General features: G+C 41.0%; 1 protein-coding gene across 2 annotated transcripts in view; it reads right to left on the bottom strand.

The window, feature by feature from the left end:
- Window positions 1-625: 625 nt before the first annotated feature.
- Window positions 626-20444, bottom strand: part of niban2a (niban apoptosis regulator 2a) — a 140116-nt gene continuing 120297 nt past the window's right edge. For both annotated transcript variants that reach the window (XM_060935556.1, XM_060935555.1), the window contains 6 exons: window positions 17714-17901; window positions 13810-13965; window positions 11407-11520; window positions 11145-11252; window positions 6933-7044; window positions 626-3576 (listed from right to left, as the gene is read on the bottom strand). In XM_060935556.1, coding sequence (XP_060791539.1) covers window positions 2726-3576; window positions 6933-7044; window positions 11145-11252; window positions 11407-11520; window positions 13810-13965; window positions 17714-17901 — 1529 coding nt within the window. In that variant the 3' untranslated portion in view covers window positions 626-2725. The remainder of the gene's footprint in view (window positions 3577-6932; window positions 7045-11144; window positions 11253-11406; window positions 11521-13809; window positions 13966-17713; window positions 17902-20444) is intronic.

Here is a 20444-nt window from a genome sequence, read left to right as displayed (position 1 = left end):
TGAAATTCCATCACCATATGGAAAAATCCATCCATTATCCATAACCGCTTGTCATGGGCAAGCTGGAGCCTATCCCAATTGACTATGGGTGAGAGGTGGTGTACACCCTGGACAAGTCGCCAGATCATCGCAGGACTGACACATGGAGACAAACAACTATTTACACCTACGGTCAAATTTAGAGCCACTAATTAGCCTAACCTGCATGTCTTTGGATTGTAGGGGAAACTAGAGCACCCGGAGGAAACCCACGCAGACACGGGGAGAACATGTAAACTCCTACACAGAAAGGCCCCTGTCAGCTATTGGGCTTGAACCCAGAACCTTCTTGCTGTGAGGTGATCGTGCTAACCACTACACTACTGTGTTGCCCATATTGAAAAACGAGGTTTTTTTCGCCGTGCACAAATCAAAGCAGAGTGGTAAAAACAAGCAAACAACACAAGAACCACTCCCTTAAAGCCACCCATAGTCACTGGAACTACAATGGCAATTGTATGCTGTGGTAAGATTTGACCAAAACGGATTCCGTTTGTCCAATACACTCGAGCTACAATGCTAAAATAGTGCTGAGGGAACTGACCAGCTGTCTAAAAGCACACAACACACAAAAAAGGAGCAAAACTTTTGTTTTAAAATGTATTCATTCATTTTTGCCTACGAAACAGAGAACAGTAAAAGAGGATAAGGATAAAATATACAGGGTTAATAAATAGCAGAGGAAAAGGATTCACTCCAGTAAAATACTTTGAAGGAACCACAACAACCAGGTGTTTTTTTCTTTTTGGATTAAAAAAAAAAAAGAAATGAAAGGTGATGAAAAGTTTCACTGGCTGTCATCACAGATATTAGGGGGAAAAGTTACAAATTCCAAAATTTTCATCAACTGGATGGAAAAAACCAAGTGAACTCCAAGTTTAATAAAAAGAGCCATTCTCTAAGTCCATTCCATCAAAGTTGGCACCATCTATAAAGGTCTGTGCTGATGCCTTATCCGTCCTCCTCCAATTCCAGCAGGAGACCAGAAAAACAAAACGGATCCCTAATCCATGGCAGGGTTTCAAAGTAACCTGTGTTTTTCAAGCCACATAACATTTAGTCATGTCTCCCCATCAGATAAAATTAGGGTTGTGTAGCAACGTCAAAACGTTATTAGAGGAACAGAAAGATGACACGCCAGACGCTATGTGGATACGTGACGTCAATTCAGCTGCAACTATGTTAACGTAGCGTTGAATTAGGAACAAGGTAAAAACAAATAAATATGCTGTTTCAAGACCAGAAACATTGTGTCCTCAGTTCCCTTGGATATAAATATGTAGTAAAAATAAAGCAAAGATAAGTTTTATAAAAGACATATCAAATGAATATTTTTGATGCTCAGATATCCAGGCAGTATCCCAGAATTTAAATGGAATTAAGGCTTCAGTGTGATTCAAACCAAGCATCTAAACCACGCTTATATGGAAAGGGAAATCTGACAGAGTAGTGCCTGGATTAAGAATAAGCAATCATATTAAGCTACACGAGGCCGTAATATGAATATATACAATTATTATACATACAGGACACTTTTTCGATGGAATAAAAACACGTATTCGATTCCCTTCTAGTGGGTTTCATTCATAGCATGCAACATTGTTAGCATATCGCTTATCCTACGTGTATTACATCACCCAATGGAGAATGAGCGTTGAATATGGTTTACAATATTGCATGGCTGTCAAGACAACATGATGTCACACGCCGGAGATGTAAAACTTCCGTGCTAGCAAGTGACTGTGACAATTTGTAAACAAACATGGCCACCAGGTTTACTTCATTAGAAACAGAAGATTTTGAGAGAATTTTGGCTGCCAGGTCACTCCATTGTGTGTAGTTGTTGATTTTAAAAATAACCAAGTAAATTACACAGGAAAAATGGTAACAATAATAATATTTGGCTTGATTGCGTTAGCGTTGGCCTTTGTTAATACTACACCGGCTGGAAGGTAACTGGACTGCCGCGCTAACAGCACCAAGTCACAGGTAAGCTAGTGTTGGCCTTCGCTAACGCTACTGCTCAATGCTACACCGGCTAGAAGGTAACTGGACTGCCATGCTAACAGCACTGAGTCATGGGTAAGCTAGCGTCGGCCTTCGAGAATGCTGATCTGAAGAGTATGTATAATAATAATAATGGTTGGCTTTTTATTGTGGTATATCAGATGTATTCCATTCAACTCGTCTTCGACTCATTCAATATCATGCTAGCTGAATGGAATATATCTGATATACCACTCAACGCCAGCCAATATTACTTAACTATTTGATTGCCACTGTTTAAAATCGAACACAAATGACGTACATTTGGTCGCAATGTCAATTGTTTTTTAAAAAAAGATTGCAAGTAAAAATACCTTGACTATATGCAAATTCGTCTAGATTCTATTCTCTTGGTACTGTTAGGTGGTATTGTTTTAAAACAAATATATGATTACGCCTATTTCTAGATCATTCTACTCATTTCAAGCTTGAAATAGTTTATTTTGAGAAGGAAGCAAAATGATCTGCCAATGCAATAAGACAACTGTAAGCTTGGAATTAGTAAATAATTCTAAAAATAGGATATTATACACAAATATAAGAAATATTAGGTATGTTTTACAAAACATATCTTCACTTGCTATCATTTTTTTTTGCAGTGAACTTCTGTTGACTCAAAAAAAAAAGTCCATGTCTTGGATTAAATGTTATATTCCAAATCCTCTATTGTTTGTGCTTGTGAGACACGTTCAGACACTTTATCTTCCGGCTCCAACATCACCATCACCAGCTTAGGATCCACTGGCTCGTCTTCACCCTTCAGCTCTGCAGTGATTGGTTGAGGGTCCTCTTCCTCTCTGTGCTCATTGGTCGGAGACTGAAATCCACTGTCGTCATGGTGTCGAGGACTGGACTCGGCAGATACTTGAGAAGGTTCCATATCGGAGTCAACGTTGCATTCTGACTCCTGAACAGCGTTCTCCAGCTCTTGAATGGCACTGGCAATAGCAGAGTCCTTTGGAATCATTTCCTCCACTGTGGTGATGCCCTCTATCTCCTCCCCTTCCTCCAGAGGCAGGATACCACTGGTCAGCACTGGGTCATTACCCGGAGATAACGGAAGAACCACTTCAAGCACTGGATTGATGAGCTGACGGATCTGCTGGACGTCGTCTGGAGATCCTGGCTCTTCCAGGGATTTGGATGCTACAGAAATTATTGCTTGTTTATGGAGATCATTATTGATGACTGGCTCCTCTGGAAGATCTTCACCTGTCTGCAACTCATTCTCCTCCGGGATCTCTTCCACACCAGGTACTTCCAGGCAGGAGCCATAAGGCACTGGTGCCATGCCCTCAACCTGAATCAGTGATACAATCTGTCTGCGTCGTCTGACCCGGTCGTCTCCACCTCCTCCTCCTTCACCTCCATACTGGCTGGCCCAGTCGATAGAGTTCTTCTCCAGAAGGTAGAGGTTTGGGTCACTGTTGCCCAGGGCGATGCTGTCCCTGTACAGATTGTGCCTTCTCTGAATGGCCGCTTCCTTCACAGCTGCACACAGAATGATTGAGTTAACTTTAACTCCTATCAACTGAGAACATATGACACACGTTTTAAAATTACTTTTTTTTTTTTGCTTAAACAACTTTTACAAACCTGGCGTATTTCATATGTGCGCACACACATAAATCAGGTTTCATTTCTTGTGATGATCTCTCTAATTTAGTCAATTTAGCAAGTTTCCAGCCACCAGTTATGTTGCCCCAGTCATATGACAGCTATCAGAGGCTATCATGTGCTTCTTCCGAGAAGCATGAATATTTTTTGAACTGCTGCTCGTGCGGTCACTATTCAGCATAACACACTTGCTATCTATCCCCTTCCATATGCATGAGCTCACAGACACTCATGATTGGCTAGTGTGGTTGTGATTGATAGGAGAGCGGGAGAGTATGTACCGCCCCTCCCTTCCTGAGAATACGGCCAATTTTGCTTCCTCTCTTCCCGAGAGCAAGGCCAATTTTGTGTCCTCCCTTCCCGAGAGCAAGGCCAATTTCGCGTCCTCCCTTCCCGAGGGAACGGCCAATTTCGCGTCCTCGCTTCCCGAGGGTACGGCCAATTTCGCGTCCTCCCTTCCCGAGGGTACGGCCAATTTCGCGTCCTCCTTTCCTCAGAGTAGGGCTGTGATATATTAACGAGAGGGACGCCGACATGCTGTTATTTTATTCAGCCAAAAACTTCCACATTGCACCATGCACATGCACGCTATACCCTGACCTGTTTGTATACACATAGATCCAGATAACATGGATTACAAACCTAAATGAACATAGTTACCCTACAACAAATATGTGGTAAATCAATACACCACAACGGCCAATTTCGCGTCCTCGCTTCCCGAGAGTACGGCCAATTTCGCGTCCTCGCTTCCCGAGAGTACGGCCAATTTCGCATCCTCGCTTCCCAAGAGTACGGCCAATTTTGCTCTCATGCAATCTCTGGATGATAGGAACAAATACTTTTCTGTTGTGCCACTTGGTAGCTTTGATTTACAACCCCGATTCCAAAAAAGTTGGGACAAAGTACAAATTGTAAATAAAAACGGAATGCAATAATTTACAAATCTCAAACTGATATTGCATTGACAATAGAACATAGACAACATATCAAATGTCGAAAGTGAGACATTTTGAAATTTCCTGCCAAATATTGGTTGATTTGAAATTTCATGACAGCAACACATCTCAAAAAAGTTGGGACAGGGGCAATAAGAGGCTGGAAAAGTTAAAGGTACAAAAAAGGAACAGCTGGAGGACCAAATTGCAACTCATTAGGTCAATTGGCAATAGGTCATTAACATGACTGGGTATAAAAAGAGCATCTTGGAGTGGCAGCGGCTCTCAGAAGTAAAGATGGGAAGAGGATCACCAATCCCCCTAATTCTGCGCCGACAAATAGTGGAGCAATATCAGAAAGGAGTTCGACAGTGTAAAATTGCAAAGAGTTTGAACATATCATCATCTACAGTGCATAATATCATCAAAAGATTCAGAGAATCTGGAAGAATCTCTGTGCATAAGGGTCAAGGCCGGAAAACCATACCGGGTGCCCGTGATCTTTGGGCCCTTAGACGGCACTGCATCACATACAGGCGTGCTTCTGTATTGGAAATCACAAAATGGGCTCAGGGATATTTCCAGAGAACATTATCTGTGAACACAGTTCACCGTGCCATCCGCCGTTGCCAGCTAAAACTCTATAGTTCAAAGAAGAAGCCGTATCTAAACATGATCCAGAAGTGCAGACGTCTTCTCTGGGCCAAGGCTCATTTAAAATGGACTGTGGCAAAGTGGAAAACTGTTCTGTGGTCAGATGAATCAAAATGTGAAGTTCTTTATGGAAATCAGGGATGCCGTGTCATTCGGACTAAAGAGGAGAAGGACGACCCAAGTTGTTATCAGCGCTCAGTTCAGAAGCCTGCATCTCTGATGGTATGGGGTTGCATTAGTGCATGTGGCATGGGCAGCTTACACATCTGGAAAGACACCATCAATGCTGAAAGGTATATCCAGGTTCTAGAGCAACACACGTTCCCATCCAGATGACGTCTCTTTCAGGGAAGACCTTGCATTTTCCAACATGACAATGCCAAACCACATACTGCATCAATTACAGCATCATGGCTGCGTAGAAGAAGGGTCCGGGTACTGAACTGGCCAGCCTGCAGTCCAGATCTTTCACCCATAGAAAACATTTGGCGCATCATAAAACGGAAGATACGACAAAAAAGACCTAAGACAGTTGAGCAACTAGAATCCTACATTAGACAAGAATGGGTTAACATTCCTATCTCTAAACTTGAGCAACTTGTCTCCTCAGTCCCCAGACGTTTACAGACTGTTGTAAAGAGAAAAGGGGATGTCTCACAGTGGTAAACATGGCCTTGTCCCAACTTTTTTGAGATGTGTTGTTGTCATGAAATTTAAAATCACCTCATTTTTCTCTTTAAATGATACATTTTCTCAGTTTAAACATTTGATATGTCATCTATGTTCTATTCTGAATAAAATATGGAATTTTGAAACTTCCACATCATTGCATTCCGTTTTAATTTACAATTTGTACTTTGTCCCAACTTTTTTGGAATCGGGGTTGTAGAAATTAGATTTTTTTAAAAATACATACTATTTAAATTATGTATATTTCAATGAAACAAATCAGACAGCAAAAATGAACAAAAATCCTAAATATAAAAAATTATATATTGTCCAATGCCTAAATTTCATAATACCCTCTTAAAAAGTTCAGAATGCATTTTCCTTATTTGAGTATACTGCATTTATTAAAAAAAAACAACAACATTTTTCAGATTTTTTAAGAAGTAATTCAAACGGTGAAATCAATTTAAAAAGCCTTTCTGATGGCTAATGTTCTTAATATCCTCCTTTAAAAGTTCATACTTTATTTTTTGTAGAAATGGTAATTCTACAAAAATGCTTTTTGATTGCAAAGACGTTTTTGATCACGAGACCTGTGAGCCCTTTCAGTGTTACCCCGTATCAAATTTGTGCCCATAATATTATGTAGCACAGCAGCCACAATTGTTCAAGAGTTCAGCAGCTGTCCAGTGGTGGTGTTATTTTTTAGAAGCTTTGTACCACTTGAGGTTCTTGTTGAAACTTGTTTTCTACATTCCATCTGAAACGAGTCAACACAGGACAGTCCTCGAGATAACAGCAGGAGTTCTTGAGTCTACAGTATCCACGTGAGATTATCCACTCCAGTCGAAAAAGTGAAGATCTGAGCAGAAACTATCTTGGGTGGCTCATTTTGTGCAGCCACAAGGTGCTCAATGTTCCAACTGAAGAAACACGCTGTAAGGAAATAGAGCATGGGAACTGTCTTACCCATCATAATGTCTTTAGTGACTGACTGTAGGATGACCTCCTCGAATATGTTCTCCACTAATATGAAGTGGGAGAAATCCTCAAAGATGAGCTCTTTGAACTGAGGCAGTTCCTGAAAAGGATAAACAGAAACGTGTTTTTAGTTCAATCTTTTCAGAAACATTGTTGAAGATGGTGTACAGAGTAGGGAAGGCATCAAATACAAATGCATAACTTGGAATGAATAGATAGTGTGTTCTAAATGAATACAAATACAGATATAAATAAGACCTAAACTTCTTTTTTCGTACCAGAGGCATTATGTTTTTGGGTGGTCTAAAAGAGTGGTTTGTCAGAGTTGCAGGGAATTATCATTGTAACCATCAGATCAACTGATTAGATTTTTTTTTTTGTGGCTACTGCCTCATACAGTAGAAGCAAAGCGAGGCAGTAGCCGCTATGTCATCGTGTTGTAAGAATGAGTGTAACAATAGTGCACTGCGCATACACACAAGCATTACAATCACCAGAACGGCGAATCGTGATCTCGCAATACGAACAGTTGATCTTGCGTTATCAAAGGTACACAAGAACGAGTGGTGAAGCCATTATGTCATGTTGTAAGAATGAGCGCAACAATAGCGAAACTTCGTAACCGATCAGCACTTATCCTGATCGAGTTCTATTACCCGTTCTACTTCTTGATAAACTTCGGAACCAATCAGAACCAGAAACGAAATAAGAGAAACCTCGTTATACGGTAACTTCGTAGTATCGGAAGATAATCGGCAGATAAAAAGATAAACGAAATTCACCTCGTGGTTCGCCAAGGCTACTGATTCGATATCGAGTAAGTGGTGTTTATTTTAAGAAAATTTACCTTTTGATTATCACAGTTTTTGTTTGGTCCTTCTGAAAGGTCACGTGAAAGGTTTTGTATGTTTTTTTTTTTTTTTTTTTTTTAGCTTTTTGGCAGATATAATGAAAAGCGGATATCAAACTTCTGCTATTTGCTTGAATTTTTTAATTTTATTTTCGAGTCTTTACACTACACTTGTGAAACAAAATGTGCTCATTAGTCCTAAATAATGCTTCTAAGACAATTCATGAACAAGTGCTTTCTTACCATTTTGAAAACAGATCTAGTTCACAGCACTGTGTTTTGAACAAAACAGTCATCAAAATACTCCAAGCCCTGATGCTGCTCACAGCTTGGTGACGCTTGCAAGTGATGAGGCGAGTATCATTGATAACATGTATATACGCTATATTTACTGTAAGGACATGGGATCAGAAAACTATTTTATTGATAAGCAGTAGCCACATGGACCCATAGGTCCATGTGGCTACTGTAATATTTGTAATATTTAATTACTTCCAACAGGGTCAAGGTCAGGGCGACACAGTGGTGTAGTGGTTAGCGCTGTCGCCTCACAGCAAGAAGGTCTGGGTTCGAGCCCCGTGGCCAGCGAGGGCCTTTCTGTGCGGAGTTTGCATGTTGTCCCCGTGTCCGCATGGGTTTCCTCCGGGTGCTCCGGTTTCCCCCACAGTCCAAAGACATGCAGGTTAGGTTAACTGGCGACTCTAAATTGACCGTAGGTGTGAATGTGAGTGTGAATGGTTGTCTGTGTCTATGTGTCAGCCCTGTGATGACCTGGCGACTTGTCCAGGGTGTACCCCGCCTTTCGCCCGTAGTCAGCTGGGATAGGCTCCAGCTTGCCTGCGACCCTGCAGAACAGGATAAAGCGGCTAGAGATAATGAGATGAGATGAGGGTCAAGGTCACAGCAAGATCAAATGTCTGGAATAGTTTTTCTTCTTTAGCTTCCTTCCTATCTGAAATACAGTATTGTGCAAAAGTCTAAGGCACCCCGTTTTCTTTTTTCATACAAACTTTCGATTTCTATTTTATGACTTCTACATTATCGAGTCAGTACAAAAACATTTTAGAGTTCCAAACGTTCGTTTTCCAGCACAAAATTAAATGCTACAGAAAAAAAAATGTTTGTATCTGAGCAGCATATTCCATAAGAGAGCACTTTTCAGATTATAAAAGAAAACATAATTTAGGCTGCTGGGTTTTGGTGCAAAATTAAGAAGCAAGTGTGACAGTCAAATGCCGCTTTTCCACTACAAACGCGGCTGAGTCGGGCTGAGCCGTGCCGTGCTGAGTTGGGCTGAGCGGGGCTGTTGGAGTTGCATTTCGACTACAACCGCGCTGAACCGTGCTGGCTGGAAGTGGGTGGACACATTGGGTGGAGTTAGCGAAAGTGGGTGGACGTCACGTGATGTTGTTAAGCAGCGCAAACAGTGACATCAGTGATCTTTTAAGCGGTAGTCTCACGCCCCGAATAGTAAACAATAAACATGGAGGACATGGAGTCGTTAGTGTTGCTGGTCTTGGTGCTGTGGCTTGTTGTCACCGACAACGCGGACAGATACTGGCAAGAGCGTATAGATGAGGCGAGGCACATAAGGCTTCAGAAATTCTCGTAATTCTTCTCCTTCCGGGTTTGCGGTGTTTACAGATCCCAGCGTGCTCGCCGGGCGTGTGTGGGCATGTGAGGACACTCCTCCTCACCAATCAGTGCACAGGGGAGTGTCTGCTCACGCCCCCAGCCTCACTCGACACGGTTTGGCTCGCTTCAGCCCCACTCCAAAACGGTGCGAGTTTTAGGGGCTAAGCAGGGCTGAAGCGAGCTGAGTCGTGCTGGTTTTTGGTAGTCGAAACGCGAGCCGTGTCGGGCTGAAGTGAGCTGAAGCGAGCTGAAGTGAGCTGAAAAAGGGTAGTGGAAAAGGGCCAAAAGTGTCCAGAAGAACTGTGGCTGGTTCTGCAAGATGCTCAGTAAAACCACTCATTGTACTTGAGACTACTGTTTGTTTGTTTTTTTAAAGCAAAGGGTCGTCTCACACCAAATATTGACTGTTTCATTTTTTATGGCTTACTGCTGTTTATAATATATATATTTTTTACATTCTGAAATATTTCATTTCATTATTTTAAGCCATTTTTGGTCTACAGCATTTCTTTACACGTGCCTAAGACTTTTGCTTTGGTCCTCTTGCACGGAGCCACCATGTTGCACCGCCATGTTTCTACAGTAGCCCAGAACAGACAAACCAAACACTGGCTCTAGAGAGCGCGTTTTGTGTTTCGTGTTTTTACAGATGGCAGCTTGATTCCAGCACCGGAAGAAAGAAGAGGTAAATGTCAGTGAAGTTGTGCTTGTGGGATTGTTTTGGTGGTTCCATGAAATAATAATTCCAAGAAAACAGCTTAAGGTGGGATTTTTCAGAAACCCACCTTAAAATGATTGAAATGTTGATTAGCCTAACAGTTGCCAAGATGAAACTGCTTTTATGAAATTGTTGGTGTAGGTTCGAATACTATGCATGCGTGGAAAGGGAGGGGTGAGGGAGGGGTATTTAGTTGCTTGCAATCTGCAACCTTACCACTAGATGCCACTAAATCCTATATAATGCACCTTTAAGAAAACTTGCCAGAAAGCTCATCTCATCTCATTATCTGTAGCCGCTTTATCCTTCTACAGGGTCGCAGGCAAGCTGGAGCCTATCCCAGCTGACTACGGGCGAAAGGCGGGGTACACCCTGGACAAGTCGCCAGGTCATCACAGGGCTGACACACAGACAACCATTCACACTCACATTCACACCTACGGTCAATTTAGAGTCACCAGTTAACCTAACCTGCATGTCTTTGGACTGTGGGGGAAACCGGAGCACCCGGAGGAAACCCACGCGGACAACATGCAAACTCCGCACAGAAAGGCCCTCGCCGGCCATGGGGCTTGAACCCAGGACCTTCTTGCTGTGAGGCGACAGCGCTAACCACTACACCACCGTGCCGCCTTGCCAGAAAGCTTCACGGGGCATATGTTTGAGACTAGAAGTGTACATCAGAATTGGGATCCTTTTGCATGCAGTGGTATGAACCAGAGATTTTTACTTTGTAAGAGCAAACATGATTAAATATTAACCTTGCAGTGCAAAGATGAACATGCAATGCTTCGAGATGCATTTTCAGTATCCTTAGGAGCTGCCTGGTCAGGGTCATAGTGGATTAAATTAAGCAACTAGACTTTAGATTTAAAAGTGAATATAGATTGGGATATTTGATGCATTAAACAAATGCAGTTACAGAAAATGGCATTGCGTTACACCATTAGAATGGAGTGAGGTCCACACACAGATAGGAATGTTGTGTTATACTTACGGGAGCATATACAGGATGGAGCTGTTTCAACATGTACGGGATGATGATCTGGAGCAGTGCTTCTCTAAAGAACTTCTTGCGCACTGTGCTGCTGTCATAGTCATATTTCTGCCAACAATAAGAACAAATGCACAGCGATTTGGTTTTGTTTGAATTTTTTGTAGCTTTTAAAAACACACAGCATTTTGTCAACCTACTTTAAAAAAAAATAAACAAATAAAAGCCCAATGTGCTTTTTTACACAAGTCTCTGGCTGATTCACCTTCAGTACTCGGTCCTGGCAGCGATGGATGGTTTTAAGAAGCTCCTCTCCTGACTGTTCCTCCATGTTCTGGTGCAGCAGCTGTTCAAACGTGTACACGGCATTGTCCATTTGCTGGGTTGGAAAGCAGAGGATTTTCAATGACCAGAAAAGACAGGATGGAAATATGGGATTTGATCACAGATCATCATTTTACATGAACTATATGGTAAAAGTTGCTAAATCTCATGGTTCTCAGACTCCATTATTATTATTTTTATTATTTATATATAATATTTTTTGTTTCAGTGCTAGACCATTTTTGAAGCTATAACTAACAATTATTCACGGAAGGCGAAGTGAATATCAGTGAATAATAACTGAGATGAAGTTGAGATTATTATTCACCGATATTCACTGAGCCTGTGGCAGATAATTGTTTTAACATAAATACACAGGTGATTATTTTTTTAAATCATCTGGAAAATTATTTATTGATTCATTCATTTAAGTATTCATTTAGTTCAGTTTTCAAAAGCAGCATGCAAATGTAATGTGCGCAGACTTGTCACTTATCTACGCCGACTCACATAAAATACTTGGTTTTGAAATCAATAAAATAAATCACAATTCCACCTTATCTTTGAATAGTTTTAGATCAAACTTCATAGCATCTTTGGTGCTTTTAGGAACAGCATTTTCCTTCATAATTTCCAATTCTTCCTCACTTAGGGTGACGAAGCAATTGGCCGCTATTTTGCTGAGTTGCTGGACGTGATTATCAAGAAATAGTCCGAATCCCTCAACCAATCAGCGCGCACGAGTTCCTATAATCACCTCCGTATTTATACTAATATTTATACTAATATCCCATTAAGGCTCTAATAAAAAGCCAGAATGCTATTTTTGAACACGCTTTTGAATAATGAGTAATATTTATTTTATTTTTTCAATTTTATTAGCTTTGACATCAACACTAAAATTAATAAAAAATAATATAAATCTGTACATAATAATCTGTGTGTATGCATGGCAAAGTGAGAACAACAGCGTTGGCCAATTACTACGGGCCCACAGTATGAAAAAAAAAAGCAGCTACATATTATAAACAAAGTAGTCTACCAACGATATAAGACAAGACGTGCAAGACTACAGACTAAATTACATTTGAATAGTTGAATTATGTTCATAAAAAAAAAAAAATCTGTACTCAGTGTCCATAGACATTTTTCTTCTTCTTATAGTTAAAGCCAAAAAAACCCTCAAAAATAAACTCCGTTTGCCGATCACGGTAAGTGTCCTGATGTACCCTTTGCACATTTTACTTAGAAATAAAACTTTATATCAGCTATTTATCCATTTTAAAAGTTGCGATATTGCTAAAAATAGGCTTACCTGGGTGCAGCCATTTGCACTTAAACCGGATCTCTGCTTGTGACATTGCTTACACACGAGTACACCGTTTGCCATCGACTCAAATTCTCTGTAATGTTTTTTGTCCTTTTGTTGTGCAAACATGGAAAATATTCCCGAACAAAAAGCGATTCAACCGCAGAATATGAGGCCACGGAGTAAGAAACAAGCAGTGAAAGTGATTCCAGTGATACCAGAAGCGATGAAATGCAACCATTTTGCCACTTGCTCGTTCAAAGTAATATCCTTTACAGGATTGGGGATGGCAAAAAAAAATTCCGTTTGTGACATTCAGGCTTACTTTTACATCCAAACCCTTGACACTTGGGCATCTTTAGGGTTGTTTACAACAATTTAAAAGCGATGTAGAAGCTATGTATCCACTCGATCTCAGTCTCGGTAAGTCATGTGGTGTGTAAGATACGTCACAATCTCAGATTCTCTTGCATAATTTGCACTCAGAGCGCAATATTTGAACCTTGGAGAGAGTAAGATGGCAGCATCCAGGAAAGTTTTATTTTAAAAGGGGAAAAGAATCTGTACACAGTAGTATATGGGGACAAATATGAACAAATGAATCTTCGAACATGTCTTGTATGGATATTATTTGTCAGTATAAAGGAGTTTATTTTGGGGGTTTTGTTTGGCTTTAAAAGGGGCTCCTGGCTACAACATTTTTCAGAACAATTTACGGTACTCAATGGCTTTATTTTGCCTGTAGTACTCGATGCTGCCACACGATGTCACTATTGCTTTATTTACCATGACGTGAATCTGGTACCACTTCTAAGTTGACTGTATATCTGTTAAAAACGAGATATACCTGTTCTAGTTGCTGTGTTTTGTTAATGAGTCACTCTCAATAGCAAGTAAATGCTAGTGACAGACACAACAAATGCAGTGAATAGACATGTCCAAATATTTACTGCGAAACTAAATGGGATTAAATGAAGCAGGTCCTGTATGGTAACAGTGCTGTCATGTTGACAGGAGATAAAGAAATTAATTGACCTCTCGCATGAGGATCTGAGCTCTTTGAATGAACACGGAAGTGCTGGACACTTCGAATCTCTGCTGCAAGCCTTCCAGACTCAGCTGCTCCATCTTCTCATAGCAGCTCTTCATCTTCACTGGATGGAAGGCCAACATGGACACCTTGTCCATATGCTGAAGGAAGAGAAAGAGAAACAATTTTTTTAATTGGTTACAAACTGTATGTGCACACATGAATGCAAATACAATGCTAGTTTTATTAACGTTCATTACTACTCGTGTCAAACAAATAAAAAGGAACAATTAAAGAAGGGGAAACATTAAATCCTCCTTCTAATGAGTTTTCAGTTTGCCGGTTAATATGTTGTGTGCGAGAATAACTAATTAAAGTGCCCAAGAGCTAGGTCTTGTTATACAACACTGTAATAATAATAAAAACAAGTCACTTTAAAAGCACTTACAGTATATAGAGATGAAAGTGGAGCAAAGAAAAAAACCCTGAACTTTTGAAAGTCAAACTAAGATGGGGGGGGGCAACGTCCCCCGAAAATATTTTAATAACATAACACGCAAAACCCTGCATTCTAGTGCATTTTAGTACTTATTTTCACTAAAACAAGTTATAACTTTTAAGCCTTTTTCTTTCATGTACATTAATGATTAACATGTCAAAAATATAAAATTTAATTCCCCTAGTTAATGAGTAATTTTCAGGAGTGCATTTAGAAAACGCGGTGATTTTCCTGGCTACACAGTTCATTACTTTGAAAAAAATCAGACAGTTGAAGGTAAACTCAGCAAAATCCCAAAACAGTACTGTTAAAAAGTAAAGGTCTGTTAGAGTTTCTAAAGCTTTCAGGTTTCAATGTTGGGGACATTGAGCCTCGTTTATCAATCTTTTAGTAGAGTTGTGCGTTTGCAGAAGCTAAAGTGAACTAAACATTTCCAATTCATATTTATGCGAGGCGGCACGGTGGTGTAGTGGTTAGCGCTGTCGCCTCACAGCAAGAAGGTCCGGGTTCGAGCCCCGTGGCCGGCGAGGGCCTTTCTGTGTGGAGTTTGCATGTTCTCCCCGTGTCCGCGTGGGTTTCCTCCGGGTGCTCCGGTTTCCCCCACAGTCCAAAGACATGCAGGTTAGGTTAACTGGTGACTCTAAATTGACCGTAGGTGTGAATGTGAGTGTGAATGGTTGTCTGTGTCTATGTGTCAGCCCTGTGATGACCTGGCGACTTGTCCAGGGTGTACCCCGCCTTTCGCCCGTAGTCAGCTGGGATAGGCTCCAGCTTGCCTGCGACCCTGTAGAACAGGATAAAGCGGCTACAGATAATGAGATGAGATGAGATATTTATGCGAGTTGAAGCCAATTGTTTACATTAGTTCGTATTGTCTGTAAATTTAAACACACCAGTGAATACCAATTTCTCATATAAATTAGGGGCGTAGGGTGTGTGTGTGTGTGTGTGTGTCTGTCACACACTGACTGGCAGCCTGAGTACATTATGTAACAAAAAATAATTACCATTGCTAGTTTTAGGCAGCTTAGAAACCGGCTCTTCCATTATTGCTGTTTCTTCCACGTTTTCTTGATGATGTGTTCTAAAAACGGCACTAAAATTTAGCTTCAAAACCACAAAATGCAACTTTGATGGGGGGGAAAAAATATACAATAAATTGCTTACCTCTCTTCATGTCGAAAGAAGGAGGAAAGTTTTGCTTGTTTTGACATGGCCAATTATTAACACGAGAAAATACTCTTAATTCGCAACTAAAAAGACTGCAGCTACACTGGCAGCTTGACCATGCTTTCTAGTGCGATTGTGTTGCGCTTGCGCAGAACGGTGTCAGTCCTGCGCGCCTTAGCATGTGCACCTGAAGGCGTGCGCGCCTAACGAGCTCCGGCACGCAAGCCGTTAACAAAGAATACCTGTCTTTAATCAATGAACTGTGTTTGGGCTATTTAAGGACCGCGCCCATGCAAGGATGATGCGAAGTATTACGCCGCGTCTAGGAACGCGAAAAATCCGAAAAATAAATTTCTCCATTCGGAAAACCGGAGATTTTCAAGAGTTTTGTCAAATATCCGGATTTCCGGGTATTTCGTCATTAGCGGAAAAAATCCGGAGGAATTTTCATGAAAATCTAAAAATCCGGAATTCCGGGAAAATCTGGAACACTTTCATGACTAAGTATACAGTCAAGTGAGAACGTTTGCATATTCTGAGTAGAAAATAAAGAAGAATTGAATTTATAGCAAAATGTACCTACGATCCATCTTATCCGTAACCGCTTATCCTGTGCAGGGCCGCGGGCAAGCTGGAGCCTATCCCAGCTGACTATGGGCAAGAGGCAGGGTACACCCTGGACAAGTCGCCAGATCATCACAGGGCTGACACATAGAGACAAACAACCATTCACACCTACGGTCCACACAGAAAGGCCTCAGTCAGCCACTGGGCTCGAACCCAAAACCTTCTTGCTGTGAGGCGACAGTGCTAACCACTACACCACCGTGCCGCCACCTAGTACGACGTTCCTTCATTATCCTTCAAGGAGTAAAAATGGTCAAACAGTGGATGATAAAATTATCCATCCATCTATACCCCTTATCAGATCAGGGTCTCGGGGAAGCTGGAGCCTATCCCAGCTGACTTTAGGCGAGAGGCGGGTACACCCTGGACAGGTCACCAGTCTGTTGCAGGGTTAACAGAGATGAACAACCATTCACACTCACATTCACACTTATGGGCAATTTAGAGTAGCTAGTTGACCCAATTCACACGTCTTTGGACTGTAGGAGGAAACCGGAGCACCTGGAGGAAACCCACACAGGCACGTGGAGAACATTCAAACTCCATACAGAAATGCCGCAGTCGGCCCCGGGCCTGAGGTTCTAACCCAGATCCTGGGATCCTTTGGATCCTTTTCTATAAGGGAAACCATCTGGTGTAGGATTTTACATGGAATGTTTAAGGATCTCCCCAACTAAAAAAAAAAATCCATGAAAATACTCCATGGATCATTTACATTTTTTTAAATTCATTTCTGTTTTAATGAGTAGCAAACAGGGTAAACAGAAACATTGTAACCCTTTTATTCAAACCAAAACCACTAAAATTACTGTTTTGTCACAGGTCTGTCCTGTCTAATTTGTACTTTGATTAAAAAGTGTGTTGTTATTACAAACCGGGACGTCTGGTCACCGTACCCCATAGATCCGGAACATTAAGAGATCAAGAATGACGCTTAGTGAGGAAAGTTGCGCCCTGCCGCCCTGAACCCCACCAACAAACAAACAAACCCCTGATTGAAGAAAAGTCAGTTTTTCATGGATCATTCCAGTTCAGTGATCCAGATCAGCACCAAAAGTCATAGCAATGTAATTCAGCCCAGAGGTATTCTTCATCTGAAATTTGGTGATGATTGGTTAAAAATGAAGGAGAAATAGCATTCTAAAAAATGTTAGGAGAATAATAATAATAAAGTAGAAAGATTCTGAGTGAGAGTAACAATTTGCGCCAGCGCTGCCAGCACAAATTAAAAAAAGAAAAACAACCTACAGCTTGTCATCTTACTGAGAACCTGGAAATTTAAAAGTCCTCCGTCCTGAAGACTTTCCAGGGACGGAAAACCTCCTGACCTTTACAAACCACCGATGACGATATAGTTGTCTTTTTTACATAATAACACATCTTTTATTATGGAATTATGAACGTCCATCATACAGGTCCCTGTGAGTTCACGGTTACTATAGAAATGGATAACATATCAGAATGAGGATATTCATATAAACCTGTGATTTCTTGTAGCCGGAACTACTGTCAGATCTGCTGGTGTAGAAAATCAATCTGACCAATCAGATGTCAAAAACGCTGTGATGTCATGATAACCGTACAGTAGCTGTTCTGCCGTGTGGTGTCCTCACCTTTCCAAGTGCCTCTTTGCCTCCGTCATTGACCGTATTCTTGCTGATTTCCACCAACTCACGGAAGAGAACCTCCCTGACCTCAGAGAATCCCTGGCTCACCGGTTCCATCAGAGCTTCCAGGATGGAGGTGATGTAAGGCTGCACGTTGCTCTTAAGGACCTGTTCTGCACGCGCAAGCACCAGTGCTGCGCATGTAAACAAAAATACAAAAGGGACATTCATAAAAAATACGCTCTTTGTGCAGGTCTCATTGTCACGGAGAATAAAACTTTAACACAAGCTCTATTCTGTACTCAAAAGCATGTTGTTGTGGGTTTGACCACAAAGAGAATGTAAGCCAAGACATAAGGAAGCAAAACAGTGTCATATAACTGTAGTACAAAAAAAAAAAACTGATTACAGACACACAGACCTTCCAATACAGTAGTCTATAAATTAGCACTTGAAACGGACACAAAGCAGAATTTTATTGAATTAAAAGGTGCAATAGTTATTTTTATTTCTTATTAGTCTAAATAACATGCACAAATATGAAGTAAATGATAACAGAATAACGGTTTAAGCTTCAGCACAAATGTATTCATAGACATTAATAATATGTAATAATTAAATTAATTATTTGGCTGAGAAAACCTGTTTGGAAAAACTGCATTACAGTCATGTCAGTCATTTTACAGTCACCGTCCCCCAAATGTCCCTTCACTCCGCCCCTATTTGATCTCTGGTCATCTCCATGGGTGAGCAAAAACATCACTTTGGAAAAAAAAGCTTTAAAGAAATTTTGCGTGTTTATTGAGTTATACGGTAACTTGGCATTTGAGCAGTCGACTGTCCAAGTACGCTGAAAGTGCTGTCATGCTAATGCTAAGGACACATATAACCGTTTGATCCATGAAAACCGTGGCTGGAGCTATCATGGCCATTCTGGCAGATTTTGCAGGTGATCCGTCGCATAAATTTGGGCGGAGTAAATATGCAAATGAAGCCATGGTTAGCCGCGATGGAAGACGCCAGTAAACCCAAGGTAAAGTCGGTGACCACAGTGACATATAGCTTTACTGTAATGACAGCAGTGTGTACAGTTTTCACGGCTGCATAACAGCATAGCCATGGCAAGACGAAATAAGCCACACCCCCTAGACAAACTTTTTACTTACTGTGAACATTTTGAGCTTGATGGTTGTGACAGAATGCTACGGTAACCCCTGGTAGCCCACATAAGCCTCATGAATGCCTCAAGGATGCTCACGGATGCCTTCAAGGTTGCGATGGATGAATTCATCCGGCACTGCACTCACGACAATTTTCAACACAAGCAAACTTTCCGAGGATGGAAGCCACGCTCTCCCGGTTGTCAAGGTAGCTCCCTGGTTCTCACGTATTCCAACAGAAGGGCCCGGAACATGTGTCGGTTGACCCATGGAAGGCTTAAAATCGTATATCGTGAAGTCTACCACTACGTAAGCCACGCTCTCCCGGTTGTCAAGGTAGCTCCCTGGTTCTCACGTATTCCAACAGAAGGGCCCGGAACATGTGTCGGTTGACCCATGGAAGGCTTAAAATCGTATATCGTGAAGTCTACCACTACGTGAGCCCGAGGTGGAACTCTAGTTAGCATGCTAATCCTAGTTAAATCAACATAGGTTCTGGAGGTGGAGGTTTGTACACATGCAAAGGAATTAGTGTAATAATTGGCATAATATTTGATCAAATTTTATTCAACATCAAGTATTTAAGTGTTAGAGGACTAATCTTGGCAAAATTTACCGAATGCATCTTTAAGGTATAGACTTAACGAGACCGTCAATGATGGAGTAGCTCACTCCGGCCCCATCTAGTCCAGAAGAAATGATCTAAAGTGGGCTCAATAAATGTTGCAAGCTATGTACACTATATAGAAGCTATATACACCCCAGGAATACCTACCTATTTGCCAGAAAGAATCCAAAATGGTGAGGAATTGACCGAGAAGAAGCGATTTTTGTTGAACTGCTCATTAAGGCTTAATTAGTCCATAACTTCATTAATAATTGTGATTAAGCAAATCTGGGTAGAAGTTATATGCACCCTTGGTACCCCTACCTTCATGCCAGAAAGAATCAAAATCGGTGAAGAATTGAGGGAGAAGAAGTGATTTGTGAGGAAACTGCTCATTAGGGCTTAATTACTCCATATCTTCATTATTAATTGCAATTCTGCAAATTTGGGCAGAAGCTATATACATCCCAGGCAGACCTACCTTCCTGCCAAAAAGAATAAAAACCGGTGCAGAACTGAGAGAGAAGAAGCGATTTGTGTGAAATGTGGATGCTGCCGGATAGACGACGTACGACACATGATGGCATAAACTCATCACCTGTCGGCCAGATGAGTTAATAATGAAGCAGTGCAGCATTTCAAACATGACACATCTGATCTGCAACATTATCTGGCATCTGATTAGTCAGCAGGGCTGAGCGATATGACGATAATATTGATATTGTGATAAATTACGCCACGATCTTATTTTCTGATATCTTTTTATTAAAATTGCAAATAAGTTTTTAAATCATTACAGACCAACTTAAGGCGGCTGAATTTATGTACTTAATCTTTTTTTCCCATTTATTTTATTACTATTGATGACAGTTTTTTAAATGCTGGTTGTTTGTGAGCAAGCCTATATCTAGTGATGCATATCATGTATCATAGAAATACCTTCAAGAACCACAATATATATATATACACA

Source organism: Neoarius graeffei, chromosome 12, assembly GCF_027579695.1.
Source record: "Neoarius graeffei isolate fNeoGra1 chromosome 12, fNeoGra1.pri, whole genome shotgun sequence".
Taxonomy (NCBI): domain Eukaryota; kingdom Metazoa; phylum Chordata; class Actinopteri; order Siluriformes; family Ariidae; genus Neoarius; species Neoarius graeffei.
The sequence above is the reverse complement of the archived record's forward strand: the minus strand, read 5'-3'. Positions and strand labels throughout refer to the sequence as shown.